Consider the following 23,910-nt stretch of genomic DNA (forward strand, 5'->3'; position numbering starts at 1 on the left):
GACTTACCTGGATGTTGTCAAAGGATGCTCGGTTGGTGACATCATAGAGGAGCAGCAAAGCTGAAAAGAGAAGAAAAATAAATAAAAATTCAGAGCTAAAGGCTGTGCAACTCAGCTATGTCAGCCATGAACATGTTGTATCTAGGAAATAGCATCATAAGAATCTACATAACTTGTTCAATTGGCCAAGCCAGCACTCACCACCCACCACACATGTGAATTTATGGAAGGCTGGTATTCTACCAAAGCAGCAATTAACAAACATATTGATCTAGATCCAGAGTAAGAATACGTAAGAAACCAAACCATGAGAACAACCAATCAGCAAGAGAACCAATCAGAATTTAAATGTAGCCCCAAACAAACAATCAAACACACGACCAACTGACCACATTGGCACACAAGACATTTATAAGCTAAGGAGAACAGGACAAGAAAATCCTGCTGATGATGTTACCTAGTCTGGTAATGAAACGTTCAGAAGTTAAATTGAAAGAAGCTTGGAGAGCACACCACAGCCAGAGAGAAAGAGAGAGGGGGGGAGGGAGGGAGGGATACAAGTGCCTGAAGGAGAAACTCATACAGCAGAGCAGAAACTAGGAGAACATATGTGGACAAGTTTCTACAGCCTTAGAAGAAGTTGATTTTCCCTCCTCAATGCTGTGCTAAAAAATTGCGCAGCAAAATCCCAGACTGTCCACTTTCTTTCAGTGGGATTAGACCTAAACCAAGAACATAAAAGGGCTGCTTGGAGTTCTACTTCTGAATAATTACACAAGCGAAACCCAAGTGACCTCTCCAAAGGCTGCAGAGAGGACACCTTTGTCATCACCATCATCAGGGTTGGAAGGGACCTTGGAAGTCTTCTAGTCCAATCAAGCAGGAGACCTTATACATTCTGGACAAATAGGTCCAACCTCTTCTTAAAAGCCTCCACTGATGGAGCACCCACAACTTCTGAAGGCAAAGCTGTTCCACCGGTTAATTGTTCTCACTCTCAGGACATTTCTCCTTAGTTCTAGGTTGCTTCTCTCCTTGCTTAGTTTCCATCTGTTGCTTCTTGTCCTGCCTTCAGGTGGTTTGGAGAATAGGTTGACTCCCTCTTCTTTGTGGCAATCCCTGAGATAGTGGAACACTGCTATCATGTCTCCCCTAGTCCTTCATTCACTAGACTAGACAAACCCAAGGCAGATCTTTGATCACAACAATACCGGCTTTTTTGACCATATCTTGCCAACATCTCTGGCTGGTTAGCACCTGCATGGGAGACCACAATAAAATCCAGAATTGGAAGCCAGAATAAGAACTAAAAAAATGTCCTACTGTCAAACAAACAATACTGAGAGAGGTCAGTAGAGGTCACCTGGAAAGAAGCATCCCTTTTGACTCAGATGTCGTCAAGCCACATCAGGACCAGCAGACCAACTTAATCCACATGCAAGTTAAGCCCTTGGGGGACTTTCCAGAACATCAAAAATGTATGTCTATTCGCCGCAGACCCATTTCATTTTCATTATGTAACAAAATCCCAGACTTTTCTCAACATTTGTTTTAATTCTTGTACCAAGGTAAATATTTGAGAAATTAAATCCACAATTAAAATATGCCCAGCCTCAAATCAGGCTCTGTTTGTGTTGTGAGAAGCCCCCGGAGTCCAGCATAAAAGAGCCAAACGCTCGTTTGGCATGCAGTCCCGTCTGCTAAGACATCAAGATGACATCAAGCATTTTGAATTCCATTCAATTAGAATTCCATTCCAGCTTTAAACCATTTTTCTCCAGAGGGCTTTTTTTTCTCTCTCCCCGCAATTGAACCAATCATAGTGGTGAAGATACAATCTCAACTTTAATTACAAAAAGTGACAGTTACTGATAATGCCGCAAGAATGAAGAAATTGTTAATGTTGGTTTAGCAGACAATGTTGGCTCACCAGACAGGTTAAGAAACCAAGTTCTGGAAAAACTCTCAAGAATTCAGCCACATGGAAACTCTAAACCAGGGGTGTCCAAACTTCGGAACTTTAAGACTTGTGGACTTCAACTCCCAGAATTCCCCAGCCAGCATGTTGAAGTCCACAAGTCTTAAAGTTCCCAAGTTTGGACACCCCTGCTCTAAACCTACATTCACAAGTGCAAACTCCACACATGAAGACTGCAGGAAGTGAGCTGCATGAGTCTCCCAGGCTCATTTTTAGCAGGTGCAAAATCATGTCTGAGCATGATTAAAATTGTAAGTTTTTAAAGACTTTCTCCCATCATACAGAGAGAGTACAGAGAGTTCTCAACTTACAAGAGTTCATTTAGCGACCGTTCAAAGTTACAATAGTCCTGAAAAAAGTAACGTATGACCGTTTTCTTACAACCATTGCAGCAACTCCGTGATCACATGGCGGAAATTCAGACGCTCAACAACAGACTCACATTTATGACGGTTGCAGCATCCCGGGGTTGTGTGATCCCCTTTTGTGACCTTCTGACAAGCAAAGTCAATGGGGAGGCCGTCTTCACTTAACGACCACGTTGCTAACATAACAACTGCAGTGATCCACTCAACAACCATAGGAAGAAAAATTGTAAAACGGGGCAAAATTCACTTAACAACTGTTTCACTTAACAGAAATTTTGGGCTTAGTTGTGATTGTAAGTCAAGGCCTGTCCATACTCCGCTTCTATCATATCCGCAGCCAGATATAGTATAGGATTGCAAATTTAGAAGGGTTAGAAGAATTAAGGTTTTTTTTTCCACCTTCTCCGTTTCCACAAATTTGCTCACTTCCAACAACTTTCTGGAAAGTGTCTCACGTTATATTCCTAGCTTCCCTATTCTGGTGTGTGTGCATATGTGTGTGTGTGTGCATATGTGTGTGTGTGTGTGTGTGTAGAGGACAATGTGAAATGAGAATTAAGCAGGTAGGGATGGTTTGGGATTACAAAGGGCGTCTGCCTAAGAGCAGAAGTTTCACTGAGAAAAGAATTAGATGGGGAATGTTCAAAGTATTTTGTTTAGCAAGAAGCTTCCTAGACCTACGTTGCTCTGCCCTTCACTCCGAGTATGGGGACTGGGAGGCCTGATGTCATCAACATCACCTTTCTGGTCCAGCTGTCCATGTGGCGCCTGTGTTTGATCAGCCTCATGCGATTCTCGACTTAGTATCTCTTGAAGCTGGCCTTCCCAGGGTCACCTGGAGCAGCGTCTTCAGATTCGGAATCTGAGTCCTGAGCTTGAATCATGACATCAGGAAGATTTCTCTGAGGTTAAAGTCAGTGGCCAAATACCTGCTTGGCTCCTCCAGAGCAAAATTCGCCGTGGGACAGTGTAACAATTCCATTTAATTATTTAAAATAAATTTAAAAACATTTAAATGTTTGTCATTCCCATATCATTTTGTCCCTCCTTGTGCTTCCTTTAATAATTCTATTCCACCGTTTCTTTGATATTGTTTTGCTTTAAATAATTAAATAGAATTGTTACATTGTCCTGCAGCATTGTCCGTCAGTCAGTTGGCCATGGTGAGTTGGCTGCAATGAGTTGGCCATGGCAAGTTGGCCATGGCAAGTTTGCTGTGGCAAGTGGTCCCATTCCCGGCCGGAGTACAGGATACAATTTAAGGCAAGATCTGCAGCAATTTTAGCTTGATAGTCAATTTATCAGACAGAGTTTTCAAGGGACTGAGCACAGGTGCCTTATTTATTTCCTCGTTACAGATGTGGTTCACACATAAAAGAGAACAAAAAATCAAGCACAGTTGGGGTGATTATTTCATAAGTTTGGGGTTTTTTTTCTTGCTTGTTTGTGTTGTCTTGCACAATGCCACAATCACATTTTTAAAAGTAGGGAAAGAAAATAGCACCAGGCAGGAAAAGAAAGGAGAGGAATGCATAGTGCATCGTTGCAGTTAGCAGGTTGCTTTTCGATTGCTGTTCCTGTTGCAGACCAGAAACCCCCGGTTTCACCACCCCACAGATGACAGGGGGGAGCAGACTGTCAGCCACCCCAACTTGGTCAGTTAGGAAAAAAAGACTCTCGGCTCCATTGCTAGTGAAAGTACACTTTACTAAAGCCAAGGGGTTGCAATGTAGCAAAGCCGAATCTAGTTTTTCACGCCCAAATGAGGGCACAATGAATACTTTCAATTCCCCTTATCCCAACCCCTTACCTCCCCGCAGCTCCCTCCCCACACTGCGTATGGCAGACTCGTATCTGGCAAAGCATGGCTGGTGCAGGTGGATGACAGTCCTGTCACAGGCTTCTTGGAGTGCACATCTGGATGCAGCCAAAAAAAAAAAAGCACCCCAAATGCAAGCTTGTTCCAATTGTAAGGGTAAACAATACTCCACTGCAGACACCTGAAGAGCAGAATGTGCAAAAGTGACTGTGAGGCTGGATCGAATAAGTGCATACATGCTCTTAAAATGCCACCATCTGCACATCGTATGCAATCTATGGCAAAGGTATCAGGATACCACTGTCTGGTGCTGAATTTAGGGCCTTTTATGTCAAGGGAATACAGGTAGTCCTTGATTTGCGACCACAACTGAGCCCAAAATTTCTGTTGCTCTGTGAAACATTTGTTAACGGCCCCCTTTTATGACCTTTCTTGCTGCCATTAAGTGAATCACTGCAGTTGTTAAGTTGGTAACATGGTTGTTAAGTGAATCTGGCTTCCCCATTGACTTTGCTTCTCAGAAGGTCACAAAAGGGGATCACGTGACCATGGGACATTGCGACCGTCGTACATATGAACCAGTTACCAAGCATCTGAATTTTGATCACGTGATTATGGGGATGCTGCAAAGGTCGTAAGTGTAGGACATGGTCCTAAATCACTTTTTTCAGTGATGTAACTTTGAATGGTTGCTAAATGAACTTTTGTAAGTTGTAGACTATCTGTATTCATTGTAGTAGTTTTTGTCTTGCAACCAGTTACTTAGCCACCATTTAAAGTTAGACACAGAATAACAGAGTTGGAAGGGACCTTGTAGGTCATCTAGTCCAACCCACCACCCAAGCAGGAGACCCTACACACCACTTCTGACAAATGGCAGTCCAGTCTCTTCTTGAAAGCCTCCAGTGATGAAGCTCCCACAACCTCTGAAGGCAACTTCTGTTCCATGGGTTGATTGCTCTCACTGTCAGAAAATGTCTCCTTATTTCTAGGTTGAATCTCTCCTGGATCACTTTCCATCCATTATTCCTTCTCTGGCCTTCAGGTGCTTTGGAGAATAGCTTCACCCCATTTCTCCTCTCTGTGGCAGACCCTCAAATACTGGAAGACTGCTATCCTGTCTCCCCTGGTCCTTCTCTTCACTAGACTAGCCATGCCCAGTTCCTGTAACTGTTCTTGATTTGCTTTAGGAAGAAAAATAGAGATTACTTAGCCTTTTTGAAAGATTAATAGAGTTGGAAGGGACCTTAGAGGTCATCTAGTCCAATCCCCTCCCCCACTCAAGCAGGAGACCTTACGCCATTTCTGACACATGGCAGTCCAGTCTCTTCTTGAAAGCCTCCACTGATGAAGCTCCCACAACTTCCGAAGGCAATTTCTGTTCTATTGGTTGACCGTTCTCATTGTCAGAAAATTCCTCCTTATTTCCAGGTTGAATCTCTCCTTGGTCAGTTTCAACAGTTCCAACAGACCTACCTGGAGGCTACTTATAAGCCAGGTTCCCCTCCTCCTGCCAGAGTCATGAGACTGCACTTAGGGGACTCAGCAACCATACTGCAATTATAGTCATTTGCAGCATTCTTCAGTCATCTTTATGATGGTTTTGCTGAAAAATTGACCTTCTAGCAAACCATTGGTTTGTTTAGTGACTACTGTGATCCCTCCAACAACGGTTGCAAAGAAGATAATAAAATCAGGTTGGTGACATGAATGAACTACTTTATGACTATGGCAACTTTCTACTGTAATGGGCAGCTGCGACTCAAGAGCTGCCTGTAATATGGCAGTGATGTGACTGGGAATGGCCATCCTTTCCGTTCCACAAAATTTCCCCCCTCTCCCTCAGGCACTTCTTGTTCTCCGGGAAATAAATGAGATTCCCAGAAGCAACTCTCTCCTTCTTTCACAGTTTTCTCATTATCCCTTTAATCATTCTCACTTAGCAAGCTCTCTCATCACTCAAGAAGCTGCTCAGGGCTATTCACTCCGATTGCCCGCTTCCATTATTCAGCATCTAATAAAAGCTGCCAAGAAGCAAATCTGGTTGACATCCTTTAATTCTTGGAACCCTGACTGGGGACCCTAATCTAGCCCAATGTTGGGAACTTTAAGACTTGTGGACTTCAACTCCCAGAATTCCATGCCTGGCTGGGGAATTCTGGGTGTTGAAGTCCACAAGTCTTAAAGTTCCCAACGTTGGAAACCCCTGAGCTAGAATATAGAATAACAAAGTTGGAAAGGACTTTGGAGGTCATCTAGTCCAAATCCCTGCATGAGCAGGAGAATCTATACCATTTCAGACAAATGGCTGTCCAATCTCCTCTTGAAAGCCTCCAGTGATGGGGCACGTACAACTTCTGAAGGCGTTCTACTAGTTTATTGTTCTCACTGTTGGGAAGTTTCTCCTTAGTTCCAGGTTGCTTCACTTTCTATCCGTTATTTCTTGTCTTCTGGTGCTTTGGGAAATAGTTTGAGCCCCTCATCTTTGTGACAGCCCCTCAAACGCTGGAACACTGCTATCGTATCTCTCCTAGTCCTTCTTTTCACTAGACCAGGTAGTTGAAACTTATTAGAAAAGGCACTCACCTACGCCTTTCTTTTGTCACTGTCCCTGGGTTCCTCAGCTTCACAAGACCTCCAGGGGAAGACCCTGGTGCGGCCAATTAAGGCACCATGGAGCCTGGTGACCCTCAGTAATGATCTCTGGCTTCCAAATAGGGGAGAGAACCAACCTCTCCAAGGCTTTTGCTCACATTTCCAGCAGATAAAAAAAAGGTTTGGCCATTAAGCTTGAAGCCAGCAGCCATTGCTGCAGGTGTCCCTGCATCATCTTCTTTTAAGAACCAGGCCGGACGCCCTTCCTGTCGCCAATGCAGAGCTTTGTTCAACAGATATATTCTCATTGTAAGCAGAGAGAGAAATAGTATCTGCCACTACCTAGGATCGAACTCCTGATTATGAGGCAAGAGCTCTGCCTCTAGGCCACTGCACTACTCACAGGTGTCCCTGCATGGCGTCATTGTAATCAAAAGGACACAACCTGGGGTGTTTCATTGAGGTTGCCGAAGAACTGCTGGATGGTGCTCATTTCTCTCTCTCTTTTGCAGAAGAATCTTGACTGTCTATTTTAATCAGTGCAACAATGCAAAATGAAAAAAATAGCCCATACTTCTTCTATATGAGCAGTTTCTTACTAAGAAAGGAGACTTAAATTATTCCCCAGGATTGTCCCGCTTCCAAGTGCAATTTGAAAACAGAGCGCTCTTTGGAAAGAAGGTCCTGATGTGACCTGGAAGACGCAAACAGGCCTCTCAGTCTTCACTCAGAAATTCACATCGTGAATGCGGAGCCTAACTTCAAAACCCTGTTGAAGAGCCTTTATACTCCCTCTCCTGATGGGAGAAGCGCAGCCCCTTTGAAAAGGTTGTGTCACATCACCAAAAGAGGCTGTGTCACATCGCAAGAGCCCATCATAAGCAGAGGGAGGGCATGTTCCCTCCTTTCCCTCCAAACTACAGGTGATAATTAGAATTTCTGATTCCATTTGTCATCATCCCTCTCCACTGAGCAAAGTAACACTCACAAGTACAAATAACTAACAAGATAAGCGTACACAGAATTTGTATAATGTAAGACTATTAGGATTGCAAACGAAACCAAAAACAATAGTGTAATATAAGATAAAATTGTGACTAAATTAGGACTTGCTTTGTCCAGCAGCTGCAGCCACATCTTTGGTGAGCCTTTTGCTCAAAGGACCATCCTAAAAAAACTCTCCAGGGAATGACTTTTGATTGATTCCCACTAAAACTGTGGTTTATTCATTCAGGCACTTCCTAATCTTTGTGACTCAGTGAGCATCTTTTCACCAGGACCGTCCATCCGTAACGGCTTCTTGCAAGTTCTTGTAAGCTCCTCATCTTTGACAATATTGTACCATCTTCTACCAACCACTTCCATACTTTCAAGCATCAGGGTCTTCCCCAATGGATCCTGTCTTTGCATTGGGCATCCAAAAGGATTTCAGCTTTGTCCCCATCTTTCAGTCATCTAGCAAGAGCCTCTTTTGACTTTGTCCAGCCTCAGATGATTCGGCCTTCTGATCGCCCAAGGTGCTCTCAGCCATTTTCTCCAGCGCCACAGCTCAGTGCCTTCCTTCTTCCTTTGTCGGCTTTTCTGATGCTCCGGCTTTCACAGCCAGGCGTTACAGCTGGGAAAACCTTGGCCTGGACAACAACTACCTTGGTTGCAGTCTGAGGCTTCTGCGCTTTAGTGTTTGCCCAGAGTAGCCATAGTCTTTCTCCCAAGGAAGAGACCTCTCCTTAGTCCATTCGCCACCCCAGTGAAGCTTTCACCCCAGGAAAACAAAATCTGCCACTCTCTTGTCTATTTGCATGGAGCCGGCATTGCCTGATGAGAGAAGGTGAGGCTTTTTAAAATACTGAGCCACAGGCTGGCTTTGGCCCCCTCTTTTTCATCCTTAAGCAGACAAAGGAAGAAACTGCCTCGCTTCCAGCCATCCAAGTGGCATCATCAGGATCTCTGAGCCTGCTGAAGTTTTCCCAGCGGTTTCATCCCAATTTCTGGGTCTTCTAATTCAGAATTTCTGAATGCAATTTAAGTACATAAAGTGGCAGTAAACGATCTTGGGCCTCACCTTTCCTCACTGATTTTGGAAGCATTTCTGCTTCGGACAGGAAGGCGGTGCAGAGAGTGGTGAGGACAGCAAAAAGGATTATTGGAAGTTCATTTCCTTCTATCTGGGACATGGCATATGAGTGATGCTTGACCAGAGGTCCTCAGGAATGTCTGGGACGCTACACATCCTTCCATGACTTATTTTCTTTGTTACCTTTTGGGAGGAGGCTTCACAATATCTTGAGCAGAACAACTGCGTTCTGTAATAGCTTTGTACCAGAAGTGGATTGCTACCAGTTCGGGCGAACCAGTAGTGGAAATTGGGACTGGGTCGCTGAACTGGTAGGGACGGCAGGCTGGCCCAGCCCCCGAACTGGTTCCTCGGTCACCCATGCCATTGCCGGCATGCTTTTTTTTTTAGGCATTTATTAATGCCTAAAAGCAACTGTGCATGCGCAAGCAACGCGCAGAGTGCATGCGCACGAAGTGAACCAGCAGTAATGCCAGCAGCAACCCACCCCTGCTTTGTACCATGTAGTATCAATCCTGTTAACTCTCAAGACACTTTTCCTCCCAATGTATTCTAATTGATTTGTGGTTTTTATATACATGTATGCATATGTGTGTGTGTGTGTATGCGTGTATGTGTGTCTGTCTATATCTATCTATCTATCTATCTATCTATCTATCTATCTATCTATCTGTCTATCAGTCTATCAATCTATCTATCTACCTACCTACCTATTTATCACAGTGTTTCTCAACCTTGGCAACTTGAAGATGTCTGGACTTCAACTCCCAGAATTCCCCAGCCAGCGGCTGGCTGGGGAATTCTGGGAGTTGAAATCCGGACATCTTCAAGTTGCTAAGGTTGAAAAACACCTGATCTATCATCTCTCTCTCTCTCATCTACCTACCTTCTTCTTTTGAGAGCAGGCAATAGAATTTCATTTTTTTATGTGTGCCAGTGCATTCACTGAAAAAAAAAGTGACAATAAAGCTTATCTTCTCCTATTTTGTCTTGTCTTGTCCTCTTCCTGGCATCATGCAGATCCTTCTGGAGGCAGATGAGATAGCCCTGGGCACCCCAGGGTTTAAGGGCAGGCAAAAACACATCTCATTTGAAACCCTCTGATTTTTAAAAGTTAGACCCTAACTCTAAGTAGTTTACAGAGTTAGCCTTTTGCCCCCAATAATCTGGGTCCCCATTTTACCGACCTCGGAAGGATGGAAGTTACTAAGTCACAGCTCTGCAGTCGCTAAGTGGGAAAATCACATGACAATGGCTTACAGTGTCCCTTTCCCTTTGGTTGTTAAGCAAATCACTATGATATTAAGAAATGACCGCAATTTGTGATTTATTTCCACAATCTCCACTAACTCTGCTTCTCAAAAGCTGGTTGTGAAGCATCCAAATTAGGATGCTGCAATGACTGTGAATGTGAGAGCCGGCTGCAGAATTGGTTTTTTTTTAAACACCGTTGCAACTTCAAACAGTTGTCAGGCAAGACAATCGGTAAGCAAGGACTAATCTCTAAGTACAATTTTGGGTAGTTTGGAATTCTGCCTTTTTTGGTATTGGAAATAAAAGCTTCTTTTCCTGTTTCTTGGCTATTCGCCATTGCTGCGTTTTACACCTGGTTATAAATTGTATGTATCACCCTGTAAGATTTTAAACAATTACTGTGGTTTTTCATCAACTCCCGTGGCTTTGTCTTTAGCAAAATTATCTAAGGATCATTTAACTTTATTATCAGAATATCTGGCTCATGTCCAATGGTCAAATCTTCATACGTATCAGGGGATTTGGGGTGTGTGCAGTCCCATATACATTTCTACTGCGTATTTTTTCTCTCTTCTTTCTGTAGTTATTTTATCATGCATCTTTTCAAGGTACAAACAAGCAGCCCTTTGGCTTTCTACATTTTGGGATATTTTTGCTTGATTAATCTTTAATGATAACGTTAATTTCAGCCTAATTTTTAAGGCACTCTTTATCAAAGCAATCCATTAAATCTATCATTTCCTTTTACAGCATAAACATTCATAATCCTGCTGAGGTTGTAGCTTGTTGGCCTGTTGATGTTATGTGTGTATTTTAGTTCAAATTGCAATTTTACAAGGAGGAGTTTGTCCCCTCAGACACAGTCCGTGTCTGAGTTTGTCTCTGCTGACAAAAAGATTTTCTTCACAGGATAGAGTCAACTTGTTCTTGGCATGCTCCATCCGGTGATTTCTAGGTCTAAAGTAATTTTTCGGTTATTAGAAGAGGTATGAATGTTCTTGGCAGAATTCTAGTAATCTGTCTTCTATTAGTTTCATTCTCAATGTCCAAATTTTCCTGTTATTCCAGATGTTATTTTATGTCCAACTTTAGTGTTCCAGTTGCCTGTGGCATCTTTCCTGGGCTGGATTTCAGGTACTGCAAATCATTCTAGAATTGTTCTGCTTCCTCTGCATCGGTGCTTGGAGTATAGCTTTGGATCACCATAATAAGGATTAGTTTCAATTCGAAGTGAGATAATTCTATAATTTGGGGGGGTTATACCCAACCTCTGACTTTGATATCCTTTTGTTAATGGGCTTCAACAACATTTGATTGGCTTTTGGTGTTTGTAGAGGACAGAGCCTTTGGTAGTCTTAGAAGAAAGAGGAAAAATCACTACAAAACAATGATCGAACAAGCGTGAGCCCCTTCCAAATTTGAATAAATGTCTCAGACAGACTCCTTCCTAATTCACATAAAGATAAATTGAAGAAGCCCATTTAAACATTTCAAGAATATATTGCTACAGCTTTTCCAGTAAAAGTAGTTCTACATTATATGGCATTGGTTTCTTAGTCTGGGTTAAATTTACAGGGCTGACAGATTGATGTGTCCATCCTCATGCTCCTTAAACTCTCAGTGATTTATGATGCCATCAATCATGGTATCTCTCTGGACTGGCCGTGGGGTTTGGCAGTGGGGCCACCATGCCCCAGTAGTCTTCCTCCTTCTGTGATTGGTTCCAATCCGTACTAATGAGGGAAAGAGGTTGCAGCTGTAAACTTTCATTCTTTGGAGTTCAAATGTTCTTGCATCTTCTCTCTAACTTTCCCATGAAATGGCTGAGTCAGATCATCTGTGAATGTGAACTCTTGTATGCAGATGACACCCAACTGCACATCTCAACCCCAGGCAGTCCAGGTGGAGCTATTCATGTACTAACCCAGTGTCTTTGGGTGTGGATGAGGAGAAACAGACTCAGGTTCAATCCTGACAAGCGTCTGGGTACACTTGGGCCCCATGAATTGAGGGACTTTTCATCTTTGATGGTCTTGGTCTTGGAGGGGATCACAGTTTCTTATTTGAGACCGGAGTGCTACCTGTCCTGGATTCAAGCTTCTGCTGAAACAACAGGTGGAAGATTTGCCAGGAGAGATTTTGCAAGAGTCCTTGTATTGCAACAGCTGCATCTTCTCCCAGGTTGGGAGGCCCTAAAATGGATCCAGTTCCAGTGGTGCAAGCAGAGATGGTGTTCCATGGAAGGCCCAAGTCACACTACTGCTCTTCATGCTGCAGTGGTTGCCATTTGACCTCCAGGTGCAATTCAAGGTGCTGGTTATCACCTAACAAGCCCTTCCTAATATAGGGCCTGGTTATTTGAGGGACCACTTAAAGGCAATAATCATCTTGTAACAGGAGATGAAGTGGATTTATTCTAGATCCCTTTGTTCAACAATGTCAACTTTTGGGATCTACATGTGAAACTCGAAAAATTAGAATATCGTGCAAAAGTTCAAGAGCAACTTTTGCATCTCATTTGGAAACCAAGGACCCAGAGTAAGGAGGAGGAATGGAGAGGCCAATCAAGCACAGTAATCCCACGGTCACTGAACCAGATTTTGGTGCTTTTGGCAAAAGTTGCTCTCATTAGAAAAGAGAACTTTGGACCACTGTGCTTCATTAAGACCAGGGTCAACGCAGCCGTTTACCAGGAGATTTTGGAGCACTTCATGCTTCCTTCCGCAGACAAGCTTTATGGGGATACTGACTTCATTTCCCAGCTGCCCACACTGCCAAAAGCACCAAAACCTGGTTCAATGACCATGGGATTACTGTGCTTGATGGGCCAGCAAACTCGTCTGACCTGAACCCCATAGAGCAGTGATGGGAACCATAAGTGGGGGGAGCGCAGGGGGGGTAGTGTGTGGGCGTGCCACACCCATAATGAATGTGTAACCCCCCCCAGTGCGCATGCATGCACTACAGGTGCTCCCCCCATTTTTTGCATGCTTTTTTGCCCTCCCCAGGCTCCAGAGGCTTTATAGGAGCCTGGGGAGGGCGAAAACAGCCCCCCCTGCCCCCCCAGAAGGCCTCCGGAGGCTTGAGGGATCTTCAGGATGCTTCCCTGAAGCCTCTGGACCAGTCAAAATGACCCTCCGAGCAAACCGGAAGTCCGTTTCCAAACTTCCGGTTTGCCCCTAGGACCGGGGGTTTTTTGCACTCTGGAGGCTTCAGGGAAGCTCATGAAGCCTCCAGAGGGCCTCTGGGGGCGGGGGAGGCTCTTTTCGCCCTCCCCAGCTCCTATAAAGGCTCTGGGGCCTGGGGAGGGCGAAAAATGGCTTTAAAAAAGGGTGAACTCAGCTGGCCAGCACGCGCATGCGCACTGGCCAGCTGACAGGGCAGCGCCGTGTGTGCCCTGACAAATGGCTCCACGTGCCACCTGTGGCACGTGTGCCATAGGTTCGCCATCACTGCCATAGAGAATCTATGGGGCATTGCCAAGAGAAAGATGAGAGACATGGGACCGAACAATGCAGAAGAGCTGAAGGCCGCTATTGAAGCACCCTGGTCTTCCATAACACCTCAGCAGTGCCACAGGCTGATAACTTCCATGCCACGCCGCATTGAGGCGGTAATTGCTGCAAAAGGAGCCCAAACCAAGTACTGAGTACATATGCATGCTTATGCTTTTCAGAGGTCCGATATTGTTCTATGTACAATCCTTGTTTTATTGATTGCATGTAATATTCTAATTTTCTGAGATGGTGGATTTGGGGTTTTCCTGAGCTGTACCCCATAATCATCACAATTATGACAAATCACGGCTTGAACTATCTTGCTTTGCACGTAATGAGTCTATCTCATATATTAGTTTCACCTTTTAAGTTGCATTACTGAAATAAATGAACTTTTGCACGATATTCTAATTTTTCGAGTTTCACCTGTAGATATTGTTCCTTCTTTGTAGGGTGCTTGCTTGCCTCTGGAACAGCCTTTCCCCAGAAATCCATACAGTCTCATCCTGATGAAGTTCTGTAAACCCTTGACTTGGGGAAGGGTGGTTGTTGAATCCCCGTTGGTTTTTCTTTGGTCTTGTCTTTCTTTTCTCCAGAAGAGCTTTATCTTCTTCTTTTTTTTTACTTTTTAAGCTGGAAGGTGTCCAGAATCATGGAGTCAGGCAGCCTCTAAATTAAATTAAATACATATAACTACTCATTTCTTCTATGATTCAGGATCACTAGAGGATTAGATGGTCTTCAGATGTGAAGTGACTCATTCCATTTCAGCTCTGCAACTGCCAGAATGTCAAGATTCAACCTTGGCATTTCAGTTCTGAGAAGATTATCTGGGCTTATGGTTCTGTCATTCTATGTACCGAATGTGTGAGACAGAGAGAGAGACAGAGACAGAGACAGAGACAGAGAGACAGAGAGAGAGACACAGACAGAGTCAGTCTGTCTGTCTGTCTGTCTGTCTATCTATCTATCTATCATCTACCTATCTGTCTGTCTGTCTGTCTATCTATCTATCTATCTATCTATCTATCATCTATCTATCTATCTATCTATCTATCTATCTATCTATCTATCATCTATCTATTTATCTATTTATCTATCATCATCTATCTATCTATCTATCTATCTATCTATCTATCATCTATCTATCTATCTATCTATCTATCTATCTATCTATCTATCTATCTATCTATCTATCTATCTATCTATCTATCTATCATCTCCCCAGTTTGCTTCTGGGCACAATGGCAGCTGCTTGTCCAGTCATATCACCAACAGTAGAGTTATTGATACTCACCCTCTGTTCTTCCTCAACAACATCATGGATATTTTCCACCCCATGACCTCATCTTCCCGTTGCATGTTGACTTTGATTCTTAATGTCCACTGGGTTGTGTGAACAGAATACTCTCTCTCTCTCTCTCTCTCTCTCTCTCTCTCTGTGTGTGTGTGTGTGTGTGTGTGTGTGTGTGTGTGTGTGTGTGGTCTCATTTCCTTCTCTAAGGAGTTGCATTTGTCTATGCCATGGCCATCAAGGGCGACCCTTCTGGAGACGACCATGGCCAGCAGCATAATTCATAACATCACTTCCTCCCTCTACATGGTGATTATCCATGAAAAGGATAATTAAAATTGTGTTATTGAGCCAAACAGGGGAACTAAAAGCTCAGGCAGACCCAGGGAGCCATTTTAATGCTCATGCCACTCTCTAAATACTCCCAGTAATTTCAGACTGTGATCATCTCACTTGGCTATTTTTAAGTTCTTGGTACAAAAATGTTTGAATCTATCACCCTCAGTTTCCAATTACTTCATCTTCCCTCACTTACAAACTTCCTTCTTTATATCATTTCTTACGGTTTCTCTTTTAACAAGCTCTGATTGGCTGGCACAACCAAGAATTGATAATGCCCCTAATCTGGGAAAATGAACAAGCAGTATCCTCTTCACAAGTAAGCAAGTGTGGGAAATACATTTCTTGCCTTCCAAAGCTCAATTTTAAATATAAAAATCAAAAGGGGAAGATCGCAGGTCGGGCTTTGCAGTGTACTCAAGGTGGCAACCTTCTTCCACAAGGAACTGACTTCTCAAAGCATTGCAGAAGTTCTTACCGTGGGCATCGCGGTAGTAAGCATGGGTGACGCTGCGGAACCTCTCCTGGCCAGCGGTGTCCCAAATCTGAAGAGCAAAAAGCAGAAAAGCACATGAAAAAGAAAACAAGTCCTCCTGCAGGCAAAGTGTTGATGGAATGGGACAACTCACCATGGAATAATTCAACAATTCAATTATTTAAAATAATTTAAACATGATTTTTATCAATCACATTTCATTCTGTCCCTCCTTTTGCATCCTTTATTTAATGATTCTGTTCCACCATTTATTTGATATTAATGTAACTCTTGTCCCACATCGAGTTGGCCACGAAGAGTTGGCTATGACAAGTTGGCTGCGGCGAGTTGCCCTAGACCAGGGGTGTCCAAACTTGGGAACTTTAAGACTTGTGGACTTCAACTCCCAGAATTCCCTAGCCAGCTATGCTGGCTGGGGAATTCTGGGAGTTGAAGTCCACAAGTCTTAAAGTTCTCAAGTTTGGACACCCCTGCCCTAGACCCAAGCGTTTATGTCACCAAGCGCGAGTTACTGCAACCATAGAAATGTGTTAAATTCATAAATAAAAATGTCCAGAGTCCACCCAGGGGGAGAAAGGAGAACAATGCAACTATTTTTTTTCTTTTTTCTTGCTGCAAGTATTACAAAATCCCAAACACAAATTTTCCCTTTCAATAGATTGTATATCCAGGACACAGCAGTTATACTTGTCGCACTAAAATTAACGGCAGATTTAATTTAGTCATGAGCACTGTTTTACATTCAGCTCAAATAGACCAAGTGGAGCTATTTTGATCTGGATCCAAAACGGATACTGTTTCTTAAGGAAAATTGGCAGCTTCTCTTTTTAATGGTCCATTTGTCAATGAAATGTTTAGAAACTACTATTGTTGTGGTTGAGTGACTCTTTTGGGATACCAATAAATTTGCCTGATGGAATTTAGCACGGCTGGGGGATGATATTCAGAGAAAAGCCTCTCAGGCCTCTTTAGGCCAATAATTATGGCAGTTTTTGCATCCACAGTTAATTACATTTAAATGTATTTGTGATCTTACTGTTCCGGGCAAATATTGTTAACATCTGTCTATATCTCGCACTTCTTCTAGGGCAGGGGGGTCAAACTCAAGGTCTGCGGGGTGCTTAAATCTAGTCCACGGGGCCCCGCTGGAAATAGCAAAGGACCATCCCTCTGGCAACCAAGACAAAGCATTTTTTTTACTGCCCTGGGCAATCTCCTGCAGCACTCTGCCAGCCAAAATGGGTGCAGGGGGCACATCAGCTCCCCCACCCCACCCCATTTTGGCCAGAAAAATGCTCCAGGAGCCTATGCAGTCTGAAAATGTGTGTGTGTGGGGTTTACCTCCCCATGTCCCGTTTTGGCTGGCAAAGTGCTGCAGGAGGCATCCGTCCTGCAGTGCCTCTGGCAACCAAAATGAAGCATGTTTGTCCTGGAGAGTCTCCTGCAGCACTCTGCCAGCCCAAAAAGAGGTGCAGGGAGCATGCGAGCCCCATTTTGGCCAGAAAAATGCTTCAGAAGGCTGAAAATGTGGTGGTGGGGCTTACTTCCCCATGCCCCATTTTGGCTGGCAAAATGCTGCAGGAGGCATCCGTCCCCTCTTCACCCCCCACCCCACCCCGGTCGGATTGTGGAAGAGAACTACAGGGGTGTCAAACTGGATTTCTTTGAGGGCCGGGTCAGCATTGTAGTTCTCTTCCACAATCCGACCGGGGTGGGGTGGGGGGTCACAAGTCTTAAAGTTCCCAAGTTTGGACACCCCTGTTCTAAAGGGTTACAGGTGGGGAAAACAGCTCAGTCTTCCCCATCTCACTCCAAGAGTTGTTGCTGCTGCTGCTGCTGTTGTTATTATTATTATTATCTTTTACTCGTTAAACAGGACTCAAGTCAACTGAACATTTAAAAATGTATTGCAAATATCATTGACTGGCTCTAATGGTTGATATGGGTTGCTGCCAGCATCCTAGGTATCAACCAAGTACTTTCTTAAAATGTACGATGTTCCGAGTAGCACAGTCTTTTGCAGTTCCGCTGGTGTTATAGCAGGAAGCTGCAATTTCTTGATGTATCTTGTAGAATTACTGGACATGGTACCAAGTGCCCCGATTACAATGGGTATCATTGTTACATGTTTCATCCATAATCAGATTGTTTAGATGGCCAGGTTGTAATATTTCATGATTTTTTCCAATTCTTTTTCTTCAACTCTGGCATCTCCTGGTACAGCGATATCAATAAATTATATACTTCGGTTTTTCACAACTGTGATTGTTAGATATCAACTCTATCTGCTATAGTTTCCACCAATGTCCTCTGTTCAGGTGGGAACAGAGATTGAATCCTATTGGCTAAGTGGTCTGACAGCTCCCTATAAAAGCAGTTGCTGGATTGTACATACTGTTCTTCTGTTAATAAAGAGCTGTTGTTACCACAAGCCTGTCTCTGCCTTCTCAATACCCAATCTAACCGTGATATCTTGCATGTTGTGTTCAAAATGATGATATGTCTGTTGTTTCTTCTTCTTCTTCTTCTTCTTCTTCTTCTTCTTCTTCTTCTTCTTCTTCTTCTTCTTCTTCTTCTTCTTCTTCTTCTTCTTCTTCTTCTCCTCCTCCTCCTCCTCCTCCTCCTCCTCCTCCTCCTCCTCCTCCTCCTCCTCCTCCTCTTTTTCTTCCATTGTGTCTATGGAGCTGATCTGGTGGGAAACCTGTGGTTATCCAGGTATAGTTTTCATGATACCATCTTGGTGAATAGTGAATGGAGCTGGAAGCTGAGGACCTGGAAGATCATTCTAAAATACGAATCAGAATTCTTCGTGTAGCACTGCTATTGGTATTATAGTGTTTGTAACTTATTATTCATGTTACAACACTGACAATCTTTTCCACTGAATGACTGTTTTCCAATATTTATCTACTTGGACTTCATAATGAACTTGAATTATGGCACATAATATATAAACTGAGATATTTTCTTTAAAGAATAAACACATTAATCATCTTGAGTGACAGAACCAGCGTGCTTCTTAGTTGAAAGTCATTCTTCCATGCACACTGGGTTACATACTGAGGTAGAGCGGTTAAGGTAGAGGATTAAAACTGGGGAGATTCGGGTGCTACCTTCAGTCATGGAAGTTCAGCAAATGACTTGACCACTCTCGACTCAACCTACCTTGCAAGAATGTGGTTGGGGAAAAAATGTGGGGGATCTGCAATGCAGAATGGGACAACTCGCCACAACCAACTTGCCGCAACCAACTCGCTGCAGCTAGCTCACTGTGGCCATCTTGCCAAAGGACAACTAGCTGTGGGACAATTTAACAATTCAATTTAATTATTTAAAATAAACAAAAAATATTTTATTTTTTGTCATTCACACTTTATTCTGTCCCTCCTTTTGCATTCTTTCTTTAATGATTCTACTCCACCATTTCTTTGAAGTGTGACTCTTGTCCTGCGGTGAGTTGGCTGTGGCAAGCTGCCCATGAGCAGTTCGCTGTGCTGAGTTGGCCCTAGCAGATTGTCAGAGACTCTCTGCAATGTGTGTGAATCGAAGCTCCTGGAGGAAGGCAAGATGACTGCCAATTTTCAAAATGACAAGTAGTCCAGAAACTGCTCAGAGGTTTTACAGTTTCGTTAAGATTGGCACTTCTCTTCTTGAAGGAATGGAGCACCTCCATTTTGCAAATGACTCAAGAGTCCATCAACGGGGGCAGGAAGTATAGAAACTGAGTATGCTGAGGAACGGTAGGGCTGTGAAGAGCCCAGGGGGCAATATGGAAGGAAGTTGCCTGGACAACTGAAAGTGCAGAGAAAGTGAGAGTGGTGAGGAAGAATGTGTGCAGAAATAAAACTGTCAAAAGAAGAAGAAAGCGATTGTGAAAGAGAAGTATAAAGAATAATGTTGAGCAAAGAGAACATTAAAAGGCAAAGAGGACAGCGGCAGCATGCATTAGAATTGAGCAGAATAGATTATACCTGGAAGGGACCTCGGAGGTCTTCTAGTCCAGCCCCTTCTAAAGCAGGAGAACAAGTGACTGTCCAGACTCTTCTTTAAAATCTCCAGTGATGGGGCACCCACAACTTCTAGAGGCAAGTTCTGTTCCACTGGTTAATTGTCTTCACCATTAGGAAGTGTCTCCTTAATTCCAGGTTCCTTCTCTCTTTCTTTGATTTCCAACCATTGTTTCTTGTCCTGCCCTCTGGTTCTATGGAGAATAATTTGGCTCCCTGTTCTTTGTGGCAGCCCCTCAAATAACTGGAAGACTGCTATCATGTCATCCCTATTTCTTCTTTTCTTTAGACTAGCCAAACCCAGATCCTGCAGCCGTTCTTCATATGATTTGGTCTCCAGGCCTTTGATCATCCTACTTGCTCTTCTCTGAACTTTGTCCAAAGTCTTTGTTGAAATAAAGACTGTGAAAGCAGCTGAGGAGAGAATTACACTGGTAAAGGAGCTTCAGATGGATAATTTTGTGTATGTAAAATGAAAGAGGAAGTGGATGGTCATAGTGGCATGGATATAATTTGGCCAAATGAGATAAGGGAATCAGTGAAGGTGGCAGGTAGAAGGCTTTCATTATCAATGAAAAGACATTTCAGATCAGCCATGGGGTTCTTTGGGATTTGTTGTGATTATCACTTTCCTCAGTTTGTCATACATGTTGCTATATGTGAAGATTCTGGAAAGAGATGCCTCCTATTGGTGACAGAACCTGGCATTTCAACCTGGCCTTCTCTAAAGTGATAACTGGCTTAAGGTGGACATACTCAACCAAGTTTTCATCTTGGAGGATTTCAGAGCATGATCTGAAGGTGGAACACTTGATAACCAGTTCTTAGCCATGAGCAGGTCATTTTGTGATCAGCCTGAGGCTGGTCACCATGATCAACTTCGGTCTTTGATCCATCACAGATGCTTCCTGGATCTGCTTGGATTGTCACAGATGCTTGATGGCAACCAGCAACCCCATGGGAAATTCTTTGATGAATCTCGTTAGCCACTTACACAGAGGATGCTATGGTGCAGGATGAAATTGCCCACTTGTGTCTCTTCCTGATCATAGACCATTAGTTGGGTGTTACTTTGCCAGGAGATTGGCAGAAAAGAGACCTGGAACTCTTGGGACAGAAAACTGAGAGCAAATATGATTGAGGAAAAGCAGAGACTCATGTTCAGGTCTACAATGTGTGCTTAAGGAAAGTATTCACTATTTCTCCCACCTTGTATACTTTATGACTATCACTTTGTTGATTTTATCTTATGATTTATGATTGTATCTTTTGACTATGATTTATGATGTATCACTTTGTTGCTTGTATCCATACTGAGAGCTTATGCACCAGAGACAAATTCCCTGTGTGTCCAATTCTACTTAGCCAATAAATAATATTCGATTCCTATTCCTATTCCCCTTCCCTCTTCCTCCATTCCATTCATGGAATTCTATCCAGCAATAGAACATTATTTCAGTAGTACAACTTCAATATTTCAGATGCAGCTCTGGCTTCTTTGGGCTTTTGAGAAGAACTGAAGATATATAGGGCTGAACTTGGAAGTAGAATAGAATAGGGCTGGAAGGGACCTTGGATCGGGATGCTCTATGCACAGTCACTCATGCCCTCGTCCTTTCTCGCCTGGACTACTGCAACGCTCTCTACATGGGGCTGCCCTTGAAGAGCACCCGGAGGCTTCAGCTGGTCCAGAATGCGGCTGCGCGGGTTGTCATGGGGGTACCTAGGTACTCCCATGTTATACCCCTTTTAGGCGGCCTGCACTGGTTGCCGGTTGTTTTCCAGGTGCGATTCAAGGTATTAAATATGACCTTTAAAGCGCTCCATGGCTTAGGCCCAGGGTACCTGCGAGACCACCTACTGCCACCAGTAGCCTCCCACTGTCCAGTACGATCCCACAGAGTTGGCCTCCTCAGGGTGCCGTCGGCCAGACAGTGTTGGCTGGTGACCCCCAGGGGGAGAGCCTTCTCTGTGGGAGTGCCTTCCCTCTGGAATGAGCTGCCCCCGGAGCTTCGCATAATCCCCCACCTCCGGTCCTTCCGACGCGCTCTAAAAAGTTGGCTTTTCCAGCAAGCCGGCCTGGCCTGTTAATTTTATCCAATTTTTAAAATGTTAGTGTTATATTAATTGGGTTTGTTTTTTGGACTGTTTCTAATTTCCTTTTAACTTTTGTAACATGTGTTTTTTTCAATGCTGTACGCCGCCCTGAGTCCTTTGGGAGAAGGGAGGCATATAAATCCAACAAAACAAACAAAACAAACAAACAAACAGCCCCCTGCTCAAGCAGGAGAACCTACACCAGGGACCGGCAACCTTAAACACTCAAAGAGCCATTTGGACCCATTTCCCAGAGAAAAGAAAAGCCACAAAACTCTTCTGGAGCCTGATTATTTCCTGAATGGCTACAAAACTGTACTTGAATTAAATGTTCTATTTTCTTCTGAAACTTTTCTTTTCTTGGATTTATCCATGGTTGGCCTTCCGGGGGTCGAAAAGCTCAATCAATCACATGCCCACGCATATTTTGAGTGACAGGGAGCCGCAGCAGACGGATGAAAAAGCCACATGGAACTCCAGAGCTGCAGGTTGCTGACCCCTGACCTATACAGAATCTCATAATCTGCCAGTTTCTATTGCTGGATTTCCCATCAAACACAAACAAAACAAATTAAAATATATTTCAGATCCATAAATATAAAGTTAAAACAATGCAATCAAATGCTGACTTTTAAGATAAAAACATCAAGGATGTAGACGTACCCGCATTTAAAAATGGAGCAAATGCATTAAGAATTCAACTGCACGTTGTAATATTTGTATTTTTCTTAATTGGACAGGGTCTGGCGGTCCCAGTTTAATCTATAAACCCCTGCCGGGTTTGTTGAGAAGATATTTATGGGAACATCTCCCACAAGTCAGCTCAGGCTGGCTGTTCGCTCTGCTTGTGACCAGATGTTCTGGGTATCCTGAATCCAGGAGGCGGCAAATAGGACAGAGAAACTATCAAACAACACCTGAATCTGGCAGGATGCTGGTTGCTCTACAGAAGCCACACAGCAGGGGTGGGTTCCTGCCAGTTCTCACCTCTTCTATAGAAGAGGTTCCACAAATCTACCGTGCCGTTTAAAACCGGTTCCAGCTCCCTCCCCCTGCCCGTCCGCACCACGCTTGCCCTGCCCACCACTCACTGATTGGCTGGCTCACCAATCCCCCCGCCCGCCTCTAAGAGTCCTATCTAAGCCTTAAAGTCTTAAAGCTGTCAACTTTGAACACCCCTAGGTTTTTTTTTTCTAAAGGGTTAGGAGAGCAAGGGTCTTGTAACTTGACAGCTTTAAGACTTGCACGCTTCAATGCCAGAGTTTCTGAGCCAACATGACTGGAGGAGGAGGAATTCTGGGAGTTGAAGTCCACAAGTCTTAAAGCTGTCAAGTTTGAACACCCCTGGGGGGGTTCTAAAGGGTTAGGGGTGCAAAGGTCTTGTAACTTGACAGCTTTAAGACTTGCGTGCTTCAAATGCCAGAGTTTCTGAGCCAACATTTTGGTTGCTAAGCAAGAGTGTTGTTAAGTGAGTTTCACCACATTTTACAAGTTGGCCACGCCCACCCAGTCACATGGCTGGCAAGCCACTCCCACCCAGTCACATGGCCAGCAAACCACTCCTACCCAGTCACATGGCCGGCAAGCCACTCCCACAAAGCAGGCCACACCTACAGAAGAGGTTCTAAAAAAATTTGGAACCCATCACTGCCACGCAGGTACAGCAAAACAGCGAAACGTCCAGAATCCAAACTGACACATGGCTTAGCTTACCTGCAGTTTTACTTTGACACCATCCACATTCAAGACTTTATTCTGGAATAGAAAAAAAGAAAGAATTGGGCATCAGACCATCAGCAACATATCCTCTCACTAGATGATTCCTTTAGTGAGAGTTATATAAACTCCCTGATTGTTTAAGACCCAGGAAAAAGAAAAGCACCCTCAGGACTTTCTAGAGTGTCCTCGACTTACAACCACTTGTTTAACGATTGTTGGAAGTTATGATGGTACTGAAAAAAATGAGTTACAGAAAAAGTATTTTTTTCCCACTACCATGAGCTTTCAGTTTAAGGCAGTGAATTCTCCACCTTGGCAAGTTTGCGATGTGTGAATTTCAAGTCCCAGTATTCCCCAGAAATCCACACATCTT

The 23,910-nt window shown here is 43.7% G+C and overlaps 1 protein-coding gene across 2 annotated transcripts in view; it reads right to left on the bottom strand.

The window, feature by feature from the left end:
- Positions 1-23,910, bottom strand: part of RAB26 (RAB26, member RAS oncogene family) — a 214,351-nt gene that overhangs the window by 36,625 nt on the left and 153,816 nt on the right. For both annotated transcript variants that reach the window (XM_081965376.1, XM_081965377.1), the window contains exons 3-5: positions 23,532-23,573; positions 15,697-15,763; positions 8-60 (exon numbers count right to left, since the gene is read on the bottom strand). In XM_081965376.1, the coding sequence (XP_081821502.1) occupies positions 8-60; positions 15,697-15,763; positions 23,532-23,573 (162 nt within the window). The remainder of the gene's footprint in view (positions 1-7; positions 61-15,696; positions 15,764-23,531; positions 23,574-23,910) is intronic.

Source organism: Natrix helvetica (assembly GCF_964273705.1).
Source record: "Natrix helvetica genome assembly, chromosome: 13".
Classification (NCBI taxonomy): Eukaryota; Metazoa; Chordata; class Lepidosauria; order Squamata; family Natricidae; genus Natrix; species Natrix helvetica.